The sequence below is a fragment of the Cavia porcellus genome, unplaced genomic scaffold, assembly GCF_034190915.1.
Source record: "Cavia porcellus strain 051 isolate PalLab524CR breed Dunkin Hartley unplaced genomic scaffold, mCavPor4.1 scaffold_15, whole genome shotgun sequence".
Taxonomy (NCBI): domain Eukaryota; kingdom Metazoa; phylum Chordata; class Mammalia; order Rodentia; family Caviidae; genus Cavia; species Cavia porcellus.
In genome coordinates, this window is record NW_026947498.1 from 73477289 (window position 1) to 73490706 (window position 13418).

The following is a 13418-nucleotide window of genomic DNA, read 5'->3' on the forward strand; positions in this document are numbered from 1 at the left end:
AAAGTCATGAAGCCAGAGAGCCTTAAGGTCTTAATTGGAGCAGGTGAATATATACCAGTGTGCCCAAGTGGATCCAAAACTTGTTTATATGTTGGAATCTTTTGTATGAGAAGTTTCCAAAATCTGGATGCCTGTAACCTACCCCCAGAAACTGAGGCTAAATTGGCCTGGAATTCAGCTTGGGCTTTGGAATCCCCAGGGGACTGTAATATGCAGAGAAACTTGGGAACCACTAATGTAGACCCTTGCTGTTCAAAGCATGGGCCCTGGACCAGTAACATTGGCTTCTCCGAGGGGCTTGAAATGAAACTATGAAATGTCAGCTTCACTGTAGGCTTGCTGAGCCAGGATATGCACTTGGACTAGGTCCCAGGTGACTTTTATGCTGACAGAGTGTCTGCCTAACTGAGGAAGTAGTGCCCTCTGTGCGGACCCAGGCCAGGCTAAACTCCCACTAGAGTGCAGCTACAGACATCTTATGTTTCTCCTTCTAGTACTGTCTACATTGTAATCCTACATCCAGATGAGTTGTTTGGGAAAAAAAGCATGAAGTCCCCCAAATATCTGGAAAAGGCATCCTAGCGTGGAAATCTGGCATACTTGGTTAAGTTAAAATGTAGATACCAGAATTTAGGAATACCCTGTTCAAACCAAGCTCCAGCACTTCAATTTGAACTCCCTGGGAAGCTGAATTACAGAGATCAGCTCTATATTGGTTTGGCTTTTGGTTTTACTACTAAAAGACCCACATCCAAGCATTAAGTAGACACAAGCAAATCTAGACCGTCAATTAGCTTTTAATGAACTCAGATGTAAGTTGGGTGTGCCAAAAACATGGCAGTGGGTCTTGAACTTTGGTTTGTATCAAAATCAGCTAGAGGTTTTGAACATCAATGGTGAGGCTCTGGCGCAGTGCTGGATTTCATAGGTCTGGGTTGAGGCCTGAGGTCAGCAGTGCTGACAAACTCCCAGTCCTGCTGCTGCAGACACTGCTGCTGCTGGGGGCTATATCTTAAGAACCATCTGCCTCACAGGATTGAAGCACTTGCACAAACTTGGGGTTAGCACAGTGACAGGAAAACTACAAATTCTAGTATAGCTATCATTTAGTATCCAAGGGGATTGGTTCCAGGAGCACGTGGCACACCTAAGTCTGTAAATGCTTTAGTTCCTTGTATAAGATGGTGTCATATTTGTATATAACAGTGTACTTCCTCCTGTATATTTTAAATCATCTCTAGATTATTTATACCTGAGACAGTGTAAATGCTGCATAAATAGTTGTGATGCTATATTGTTTGAAGCATAATGATAAGAAAAAGTCTGTACACATTCAGTGCAGATACAACTTTTCTTTCTTTCTTTTTTAACATTTTTGATTCAGGTTGTTTGGATCCATGGATATAGAACGTGGGATATGGAGGGCATTATGACAATACTTGTGATAGTTACTATTTCTGTTACGCAAAATATGGGACTTAAGCTGGTCCCTGAAGGGATGCAGGGTTGAAGCACTCTCAGGTTTACATGAGCATGGGCAAAAGTCGAGCCTTGAGCTACCTTACTCCTTTAAAGTGGTCCAGTATAACTTCAAAATTAGAGAATGCTCCTAATTTTACTATGGATCAAATATTAAATGACTTGCTCCTTAGTCATCATGGTTTCTGTTCTTACTTTCTTGAAGTAATAACGGTTTCTAGGAAGCGGTTCCCAGCATGTACCCCTTAGCCACTGTGTCCAGCTACTTGCACAACTTGGGCCCCAATGTGAGCTCTAGCTTCCTGGTTTGGAATGAAGCCTGTGCAACCTGTGGTCTTTTCAGGCTTCCCAGAAGGGGCAAGCTCATTAAAATCCAGGCTGCACTGTTTTTCTCCCACAAACATTCCTGTGGCTCTAACTCACTTCCCCGGACCATTTTCTCGGTCTTTAAGTGAGGTCTCTTTGGTGCCTTGCACATCTACACTTTGGTTTATGGAGAAGAACAAGAGTGGATGCTAGAAACCCCGAGACCAAGGGGAGCGTGTGCAGACCCAGTATTCCTGCTGCCTGCCCCAAACCTCCCAGGACCTCTCATCCCTATAGATCTCTTCTCTTTGAAATCTGGATGCCTAGAGGATCCTAGGAAGCTGCCTGGGGTCTGGAGACTTATGGTGTGGCAGGAAGTCACTGAACATGAAATCCATAAACATAATATGAATCATGTCTTCAGTAGCAAATCATGTCAGTTTTAGGCACTTTGTCTCATGAGCAAACTGCAGTGCGCCTGCTTTCCAAGGTCATTGTGAAAACCAAGTGACATAAAGGATGTTTTATAAACTGTCAAGTGCAGGACCTGGAAAGTGCTAGACAGATAGGATAAGGGCACAGCTTCGCAGTACAACCTGCCCGAGTTCACATCTTCGGTCCAGCCCTTACAAGGTACTAGATCTTTAAAAAGATGCCTAAACTCTGGAGGCCTCAGTGTCCTCATCTGAAAGTGAGGGTTGTGGGAAATGCATCTCTCATAAGATCATCAGACACTTATGTGAAATGTCATGATAATGGGTGAGCCGTGCCTAGTGCAAGAGAAGTACTCTAACTCCTGGCTATTATCAGAAGCGTTGGGAAGGAGAAGACATTCTGGATTAAAGGCTGCTGCAGAGTAAAGGCAGGCTTCAGAGACCCCTTCCTCTGAATGGGCTCCAGTTCCTGCCCTGCTGATGGGCAGGTTCCCATTCCTCTCTCAGCTGTTGACTAGCGATAATGACTGTACCTCAGAAGATGGCCATAACTGTTACATAAGAGACGACAAAGAGGCAAAATCACCTTGGAGACTGCAAAACTCATTATTGGAGTTGTTTATGGTGGTAGGACGTTACAAGATCATGTTTTATGTATAGATCTCCAGGTCGCCTCATAATTTCTCCCCACCCAAGCCACCTCCACTCTCACTGTGCTTTCTCTCTTGGCACCCCTAGGAAAGAGATTGTCTTTAAGTAACAAAACATGTTAGCCAGTAATCTTTAATAACATCTGTGAATACAGAAATTCCTGTCAGAGACAAGTCCCCACTGAACAGAACTCTGTGTCGGTTTGGTAGACCCCACCTTACAAAGCAAACTCCTAGCCAGCTGAGGGCATGTGAGCGTATGAGGATGCGGCTTTCAAAAACATCATGATTCATGAAAGATAAAATAACACTTGTCCAGTATTTTATTCACCCTTTAATGAGAAAGCCTATTCAAAAAGTCTTCTAGGTTACTGCAGGAAACCTTTGGGGAGCTCTGTCTCTATAGGCAATTTAATACTAGGACAAGATTGATATATTCACTATAAAACTCGTTACTGTCAATGGCCTGGGGATTTAGCTCAGCAGCATAAGTGCCTGCTTTGCAAGCAGGCAGTTGTGAGTTCGATCCCCGGTACCGATAAAAAGGAAAAAGACAGGGGAAAAAAAAAAAAAACTCGGTACTGTCCTGCAGGGTAATAAACCATAACCTCAGGGTTATCTTTTTCAAAACGACAGAAGTTTTCGTATCTCTACTGGACTAAGAACTACAAGTTAATGGGGAACTCCCAGTCTGGAAGCAAAGCAAAGCAAAGTGACTTTTTCTAGCTAACCCTTGGTTAGGGGGAACCAGTGTCACTGCCACCAAAGACAGTGAAAGAATGTGCCATCTACCCGGAGAAGTTTGTCAGATGAAGTATTTAACTTTGTTTTAAAAATTATCCTTATGTTTACAGTGTACTTATAGCAGCCATATTCAGACCAAAGCATGGCAGGAATAATCCACTTTTTAGAGACAGAACCTGAGTCACAGGAAGAAGCTGAGCCGGGAGAATCTTTACTTTCTAATCCCTCACTCTGTGCTCATCTGTGAACTCCACGCTGCATTTCCCATTTAACTTTCCTCCTCCTCCCCGTGTGCCTTGCTCTTGGTGACACCCTGCCCCACCTTTTAAGATTCCCCTGGGGTCCACCTGAAGGCAAGAGCTAAGGGAAAAAGGGTCCTTCAGCTGCCCCTGCTCCTTGCATCCCCACGGCCTCCCACACTGCTTTGAGTCCTTTGAAGCCTCTGACAGCGTTCAGCTCTGCGACAGTATCAGATGAACCACATCCTTCCATCCTGAGCCAAAGAAAATTGTCAAAACATGTTTTCTCCTCCTGCCAGGAACAAGGACAGATTAGCTGCTGCATTCCAAGGAAGCTTTTCTAAATGATGGGTCCTCTAAACCGGTTCTGTTCTCAGCCACTGGCAAACAGGGGGAGAAGTGGTGCCATCTGTCAGTAGAGAACCCTGCTACTTATAAAACAGGGTCTTGTTTGGAGCTCCATTTCCGGTGAAGCTTCCCCTCCCCCGTAAACAGACCATCATTTTCTGTGAGTGGAAGGCGAGGGGACTTGTGGCTCTGGGACAAAGGGCACAGGGAGAACAAAAGGCTTTGCTGTGCTAACAGATAGCCAAGAGGGTGGCTGCCAGCGGGACGGATGGACTAATCTATTTCTGCTTTGCAAGGTTGTTTCTGTTTCTCCCCATGGGGCCACTGTGAAAACCATTCCACTAGCAGGATAAAGGCTGGGACCAATGCTTCCTGCCTCTGTGTTTGGTGTGATGTCCTGGACCAACGAGGTCACACCTCCTGCATCATTACTTGCCTGACTGTACTGGGCTTTCATGGTGTTTGGGGGATTTTTCATGTTGGTATTCTTCAATTGTGAGTAGCATACCAGTTAGGAATACGTTTACCTAATGAGTTCCTCAAGGGTAAAGGTTAGGGTTAACTTCCTTACTTATTATAAAATATGGAATATTCACAGGGTTCCCCTCCCCCTCTTTTTTCCTTTGGAGAAAAATCTAATCAGAGAGATAATATGTATACCCAAGAAGCCAAGTGAAGAATAAGAAAGCCTATGGGGTATGCAGGAAAGCAGTTCCTCTGTAGCCCTCTAGAATGCTGAAGTTGGGTTCAGATGTTTTAAGAACTTCTGCTTCAAGGTTTCTCAAACGGTCTTCCACCTGATGTACTGGCAAGTACAATAAACACTCAGTCCATGAGAAATGTGCCAGGTTTGTCGCACATAGCATCCTGTTTAATGCTCATGGTAATTTCAGGAGGCAGGTCGGGTCCCTTTATCCCTATAACACAGGAGGTGAGACTGAGACGCGGCAAGTCCAGTTGCTGGTCCAAGTGCAGCGGAAGAAAGGGGAATTGGGGCTACAATGCATCTGAGGATCGCTCCCCTTGAAACAGTTGCCTGCTCTCCCCTTTCCTGGTGCTCTGTTTTGAAATTTTGCACATCCACTACCCACCATTTTTATTGGGTCGTGTAACCTTGTAATTCTCTTTCCTGCCCACAACCATGAACCACTGTGTGCTATCTCAGAAAAACACATGTCCTGCAGACACAGTTTGGAGAACCCTGGTCCAGGCCAGCGTTCTTATTTTATAAGGGAGACACTTGGGCTGCGTGGAGAATAACTCGCTTCCATTGCACAGCCGTGGCTGCCGGTGCCAGCACCAGGAGGCCCTCCACGGCTGATGCTTTGCACTCTGTTCTGCTTTACATCACGGTGTCTCAACCAGGCCCTGTGCCAGCAGATGAAAGACAGTGCGGCTCTCCAGGCCAAGTGTCAGAACTAATTCCCTGCAGGATGACAGCTAAATCAGCCTCTCATTAGACAAACTATACCGCTCAGGCTTGTCGGGCGCTGTACCGCTTACGAAAAGCTCTATGCGGCTTTCTGCTTCCAGACCTCTGGATGGATCCGAAATACCCCAACAATGAGGCCTTGTTCATAAATTATGTACCTTGCAAAGTAAACTTGGGATCAATCAAATATTAAGTGTGGAAAGAGCACTATATTCCAAGTAGGAGAGTCAGAATGTCAAGAAAGTGTGGACATGAACCGAGTTATATGCCAACAGCCTTAGACAACAGTTTCACCTGTGAGATAAAAATGCCCAAGGGCAGGATGATGAATTAGTGATGGGAACTGCCTTAGTTCTCAGTTTAACCTTTAGTTCAAAGCAGCCACAAATATAAGTGTGATTTCTTCCAAATAGAGGCAACACAACCCGTGCTCCCTAGAGCTGCGAGTGTGTAAAGCAGAAGAGTAGAGAGTGTAAGATGTGGTGTAAAAGCAGATACAAGCAGAGGTGTGGAGCCGGGCATTATTATGGCAAGATCTGGGGTGCAGGAGAGAGCTACTGTGAAGAATGGTTTCGCCCTTCACCCCTCTTGAATACTAACGCTGGCAATGGAGATGGCCTTACAAGTTTCTCTACTTAATTTCCCCTTATTAGCAAATGGAGTAAGCTAGTGACGTCCCAAAGAGCCTGCACTGATCAGCACGTCCCACCCACCCACCACGTCTTCCCTGCCCTGTTCTTACCCATTGCCTTACCTCGGCTAAGCTTGCATTCTCCCCGTGACTGTCTGTTCATCCTGCACAGCCCCAGCGCAAGGTCCCCTCCTCTCAAATCTCCCCACACTTCCCATTGGGTTTACTTTAACACCTTCCTCTGGGCTTCTGAAGTCTACCGAAATAATAGTTATTTGGTAGTAAACAATAGCTATTTTTCATGCTTAATATAGTCTGGTAGTTTACATATATTACCCTATGCCCAATGGATGGTTAGAAAAACTGAAGCTCAGTGTGTACAAGGCCATGTAACCTATTGGTTACTGCATGCAGCCAGAAAGCTGGATTTGCAGCCCACGTATGCTGGCCTATGTTGTCTATGCCTGTGTCTTACACAGTGAGCAGTTTCCCTTTCCTTACCCACTGCCACAGCCAGTGATTAGTATGTGTTGCCCACTCTCTGCCCACTGGTCTCACCTGAGTTCATCTAAGGTCCACCTGACTTTATGTTCCTGTGCCCGGTATGTAGCAGATGCTAACTAAACAGTAAGTGATTCAGTGCACTTGTTGAATGAAGAGCTTATTCATTTACATTACTAGTTGACTGTGCCCTGCTTCTGACAAAAGCATGATAGATGTTCTGTGTCTTCTCTGCCCCCACCTGCATTGGGGAGTTAAGTGTTTCTCAGCCCACAGATGGGCACACTGCCCAATGCTGTCTTTAGTTTGACTGTAATATGCTTCTCTTAGGAATCCTGTTGACATCAATTGTGCCTCCAAAGGGCTGGAGGGTCTGCATTTTGACAGTGCTGGGAGGCACATTTGAAGACTCTTGTTTGCGAGATTTTTGGGTTTAAACATGGCAGCAGTAACCAAATACATTTTTGTTACCTTTGGGTGATAACAAATAGTCAAATCAGGCAAGTCTCCTTCCAAAGGAGACTGAGGAATGCTCATGAGAATTTGAGTGTGTTAACCAAATATTTTTTCCTTGATCCATGAACATTTGGCAGCATGTACACTGGTGTGTGTCTGTAATTTTGGTTTAATTACACACTGTCAATAAATCAGAACTGAAGGAGGAAGAGGAGCCACTCACTGGAGGTCACATTGTCTGACAAGTGAGATGGGGGGAGGGGAAGAGCCTCCCCAGCCTGCCTCAGTGTCCTGAGACTGCCCTGGAGGCTGGGCCGGCCCCGTCGGATGTGTGTTAGGAAGGACCCCACTCCTCTACAGTGTATGTCCTGGCCCCATTTCCAGCAGTCCTCTGTTCCTGGTGAACAGTGAGCCACGCCTTATTAACCTCCAGTCCTTTGTCCCACACACAGTCCCTTTCTGTTATGCCAAGTCTTTTAGAGATCAAGTGTCTCTGGTCCAAGACTTTAAGAGGAAAACACCCTCTTTTCTGTCTTGTTTTCCAGATGTCCCTGGGCCAGCAGCAGTCCGCCAGAGCTGTGGCTTGCTTGAGGTGCAAGGGGATGTGTTCAGGTTTCGAGCCACATTCGTGGAGGTAAGGGATGTCGTGTGTGTGTGTGTGTGTGTGTGTGTGTGTGTGTGTGTGTGGGAGGATGGGTGGGTGGGGGTGCTCTGCCTGCCTGCCTTTTGTGGCTGTCCTTTCCGGGAACCCTGTATACTCCTGTGCTGGGGATGCTCAGGATGCATGCATCACTGGACATGGCAGCAGTGGAGGGAGAGCCCTCCTGCTGGGCCCTATTCAGAAAAATTGTTGGAGCACAGATCTGAAGATGGTACTTAGTGCTTCCTAAGCCACTTCAAGGTGGAAGCCGCCAAGCCCGGCCCAGCAAGGTTTGCTGAGGGAAGGCATGGCTAGGCAGGACTGTCTTTGGGATAGGACCATCCCCCAAGGGTTTAGTGGCCAGGCTTGATCTCACCCCACTGCACTATCATCCCTGTGGGTAAGTCCTGACCTAAGAGTAGCCCCTGGGGTAGAAGGAAAGGTCATTCTGTCACAGTCCTTCAAGTCCAGGATGGTATTTGCACAGGAGGCCAGAGGATCTTTTCTGTTTTTTAACCCAGGTCTCTGGCAGTAAGGCTGAGGCTGCCACACTGCACAACACCCTGTGCGTTTGGTGTCCCAGAGAGCAACTCTCCCCGCCACGCTGGCAAAGGGAGCACAAGCTCTGTGGAGCACTGAAGCAAACTAAGCTTATTTTGTCAGTGCCATGGTGTCCCTTGGGCACTCGGTAGGGGCTCAAAGTTCAGAGCTAGTTTCTAGAAGATTCTGACTTCTGTTGTGAAATGGAAAATACGGAGATGGCACATGAGCTGAGTGACGTCTTTTGCACTGAAATAACCCTAAGCAGTATGGTCATCGATATCTCTGTTATATAGATCAAGATACTGAGAGTAGGTAACAGATTGTTACTAAGTGGCAGGATTTGAACTCAATCTGCCGGAAGCACAGTCCTGGATTCCTCACTGTTCTGGAATATGGTGGGCTGTAAGCTTGTAGAGGAGGAGACTGCTTTTTTTTACTCCATTCCTTAAAAGTCTTTGATCTCAGAGGAGTTCATGTGGCGATAGCAGGGACCCTGAGACTTGTCTAACCCATCTAAGTGCAAAATTTCCTTCTACATCTGAAACACACCCAGGGAGAGAACTCCTATGCTTCTGTTTTCACCATTTTTGAGCTTTCTGACTTTAAAGTTGATCCACTTATCTATCATTTAAACCCTGTTAGTCCGACATCTTTTTGTCAGGACTTCAGACACTGTTGATTCCTCGAACTCTCTGAAGGCAGATAGGGGACCCCTTTGTAAATTTCATGGGAAAGGAGGATGTTTCCTCAATGCACCCACCAAGGTAGTTGAGTGCTTTCCCTTTTGTCAAGGACTACGGTCTGAGTTGCTCATTTGCCAACATCTGAAAATGGTTACTTAATAGACTTTGTCTGGTTTTCTAGTTGTTTATGAGGGTGAACAACTTTTGACCCTGTTCTTCATGACTAGGAGCAGAAGTCTCTTAGCAAGATTTGAATCTCTGTATTAGCATGTCATCCTACAAATGATTTGAACATCAAATGAATTTCTCTTTGAGAAATATAGACTGTCTTTGGTTGCAACAGTGCAGGCGGGAACTTAATTCAACCTTTGGTGAAGCAGGGACATCACAGAACCTTAGAGGGAAGCCCTGTCAAAGATCTCCATGGTCAAGTTTTTATACCACCCGTTGTTTGAAAGGTATTTAAAAGGCCAACATACTGATCGAGGAGAAATATAACTCCCACACTGTTTGATGTCAGATGTGCTGAGCTCCTGAAATTGGAGGATGAATTTCAAGAACAATGGAGGTTAAGAGTAGAAAAGGTTTATTGAGAGAGAGCTCCTGAGAGAGAGAGAGCTCCCGAGAGAGAGGAGGAGTCCCAAGTGGGTTGCCACTAAGGCCCTTTTCTGTAATAAATCATACAGCAAAGTCACAATGTGGATACAGCATAGGTCACAGGGAATCAGGCTGCAGGATTACAAGTATTATAGCTGCTTGTCTAGTGTTGGTGCAGTAACAAAGCGGGCCTCATAGCAAGGGTACATGGAGGCATTTTGGGGGAAGGATGGGTCTAGATCCTCTGATCACCCATCTGGGTGACATGCCGGTCTGGACCTCCTGGATCATGTAGCGCTAATTACAGAATAATTCTAAGTAACTATTTATGACGTAGTAGGCATGTAGGTCTGGCCTCTGCATTTCTATCTTGAGGCCTGACCTTCAGATGCACCTCGGGCTACAATTCTGATATCTTTATTTTCTATTGCCTTCTTTGAGAGCTCAATCCCTCTCTGACCGTATATTATTTCTGTCTAATTCAACTACCTGTAACAGTGCCAGCCTGCCTGGTTTAACAGGAATGTCCCTCTGGGAACCATCAGAGCACAGAATCTAATTCCAGGCTATGAATGAAAATTGAAGCCATGGTCCGTTCATACTACTGAGGTTTTTTTGAAAAGTGTTTGGATCCAGCAATCTGGATCTGTGGAAAAAGAGAGGGTGGAGTGGGAGGGATGGCTTTCTCATTTATAAAGTCCTAGCGATGTGTCTGGAGACACGAAGAATATGAATAAGAAATAATGTGGATGCAACCTCAAAGAACATCTCATATTTGCTAACATTTTCCATTTCAAAATATTTTGCATTCCCAGTGTCTCTAACAGCATTCTGAGATTCTACACTAACCACAGAACACAGGGCAGTTTCCTCATCCAGTTCCATATATGGAAGATTTGGGGAAGACAGAAGGACAGACGGCACATGGAGAGACTGGGCCAGGGCTGCTCTGTGTCCTCCTACCCTGGGCTTTCCTCCCTCCTTCCTTGCTCTTCCCTCTCCTGCCACCTCTGGCTTCTGCTTTTGCACCCTCTGGTACTGTCTTTGCCTTCCTTGACAGAAGGGAACAGCATGGATCATGAGTAAAAAGCCCTAGTTTTTAAACAGGCAACCCCTTCCTAGGAGGCTGAAAAGACAGCTTTTCACTGTTGTCCACAGTACCCCCCTTAGGGTCCTTCCTCTTTTGTTCTTTGAATCCTTGTGATGTGGGCTTTAATGTTCCTCACATTGCTGCTCACTGGATGTGAACTTAGATGGTGAGCATCTCGAGGTACATTAGAGACACCGCAGTGCACATCAGTGTACCAAAGACAAGGAGTAGCCTCACGCTGAAGGAAGATTTTGGCTTTGCTTAGCCGCTGCCTTCCCAGCTCATGTCTCGTGAGTGCTGAGCCCTCGTCTGTGTGTCACCTGCTAACATCCCGCGGGGCTGCTTGGGCCAGAGCCACCCCAGACCACAGGTCCCCTTCTGTCATGGCCAGACCTTAACCTGCTTTCTGTGACAGTTTTTCTCTTCTTCTATACTGCTGCTTTTCTCTTCTTCTGTCCCGAGGAAGCTTGGAGGTTGCAGTAGGTTCCTTCCCTTCCAAGTAGGTGAGAGTGTCCCAACCCTGGCACTGTTGACATTTAGGGCATGGAAACTCTCTGTGACGGTAGGCTGTGCTGGGCACTACTGGATGTTCAGCAGCATACCAGGCTCCTGCCCACTAGATGATACCAGAAGCACCCTCCATCCTCCCCGAGATAATGGCCAGTATTTCCAGATATTGCTACTTCCATCCTAGGGGATGGACGCGTTCTGGGTAGAGGAATCACTGATACAGACCATCAGGCAGCCTCTGTAGCTCCACAGTTGGTACACAGTACCACAGTTGATTGAACTGATTACTCCTAAGTGTGGACGAGAAAGGGATGGCTCTCTGGGACCTGCCGTCTGTGCTGCCTTCTGAGCACCCCCCCCCACTTGCCTGGCATTCCTCTGCCTGCAGTTGGTCTTGACCCCCCTCACTTTACCTAAGAAGCCCTTCAGTCGCACGCCCTGGATGCCCAGGAGCATCTGAGATGCTGTGCAGCTCACCTACCGTGACAGGCCAGGAAGGGCAGGGAGCAGATTTCCTCTCCTGTGGTGGAACTCTCTGGTTTCTAAACCTTCACAGCCTGATACAAAGCAGCCAAACACATTATGCTTTTAATTGTCAGAGAGATGAGTCAGGCTTCCAAGTGAACCTGAACTTTCCCCAAGATGTGTTTCTTTCTCTGGCCTCCTGATGAAGCTTTCCTGGTGGACATCCATCTCTCCAGCTGGAAGGCGTCTATCAACTTGCTCCCTTCTCTCTGATCCCTTTCCACCAGTTTCTCAGAGAAAATTACCACTGGGTTGTCACTTCTGTGTGCATTTTAAAGCACGTTGAGTTTGCTGGATTTTGGAGGCTTATGAATCTCGGGAGACAATGTTAATGATCACTTAGGGTAGGGATCAGCAAATTTCTAAAGTTAAAGTCCAGACAGTTTAAGCTTTGTGGGCCAGATGGTTAATTATTATTTCTGTCATTTTAGTGCCAAAGCAATCATAGACAGTATGTAAATGAATGAGTATGACTGGGTTCCAATAAAACTTTATTTACAAAATGTAGGATGTGGGCCAGATTCAAGCTCCAAGCTACAGAGGCTCCAGCTTTAGAGAATCAGTAAGGAATGAATTAGCCTTTGCTACGGCAATGCAAGCTTCTCAATGTTTATGCCTGAGTTCCCTACAGATAGACTGATAGACAGGAATGCTGGTCATGAAAGCCTTTTGTCTCAGCCTTCTTTACCCTCTGTCTGCTGCATGCCTTTCTGAGTTAGCAAAGGTAATCTGTGAGCTTGCTTTGTAGGGACACCAGCTCCCCTGGCATGGCTCACTTCTGGAGGTCAAGCTCAGTTGTTCTTGTTCACCCAACCCCACAGGAAAATATGCAAGTCGTGCAAGTGCAGCCAGGAAGACCACTGCCTGACTTCTGACCTTGAAGACGATCGGAAAATTGGCCGCCTGCTGATGGACTCCAAGTACTCTACCCTCACTGCCCGAGTGAAAGGCGGGGATGGCATCCGCATTTACAAGAGGAACCGGATGATCATGACCAACCCCATTGCCACTGGGAAAGACCCCACCTTTGACACCATCACCTACGAGTGGGCTCCCCCTGGAGTCACCCAGAAACTGGTAAGAGCCTCCTCCAGGCTAGCAATTGGTTTCGTGTTTTTGTTAAGAGTTCCTAAATTTCAAAGATGGGATAGCAAGAGGGGAGAGTTACAGAAATAGGAGTGGCTTTGGTTTCAGCTCCGCTCCTGCATCTTACAACACTGAAGCAAAAGCTCTCTGGGTCTCAGTCATCCAGCTGTGGTACCGGGACATGCAGTGTTCCCCTGGCCAGGGGATACTTAATCATTCAAACTTGTCTCTATCTGTGAGATGTTCTTTTCACCCCCAAGTGGCCTAAGATACGTCCTCCACCAGCATTTAAAGGAAAGCAGAGAAACAGTCTTTCCTCCTTCCTAGAAGTGGAAGCCTCTGGGTCCTAGAAGGGAAAACCAAGTTTATTTTTCTAACCAAATCTAGAGCTCTGATGAAGAATCCAGAGCACCAAAGGGGAGCATTTTAAATGATGCCCCAGGTGACTCTTCCTGCAGCTGCCTTTATGAGCCAAGACACCCCCACCCACAGACTTTACATGAAGATCACCTGGGGAGCTCACT

At 46.5% G+C, this 13418-nt stretch overlaps 1 protein-coding gene across 1 annotated transcript in view; it reads left to right on the forward strand.

Annotated features, from left to right (window-relative positions):
• Lmcd1 (LIM and cysteine rich domains 1) overlaps nt 1-13418 on the forward strand; it is a 60722-nt gene that overhangs the window by 23266 nt on the left and 24038 nt on the right. Inside the window, exons 2-3 of the mRNA XM_003464097.5 lie at nt 7766-7854; nt 12630-12885. Of these exons, the coding sequence (XP_003464145.2) occupies nt 7766-7854; nt 12630-12885 (345 nt within the window). The remainder of the gene's footprint in view (nt 1-7765; nt 7855-12629; nt 12886-13418) is intronic.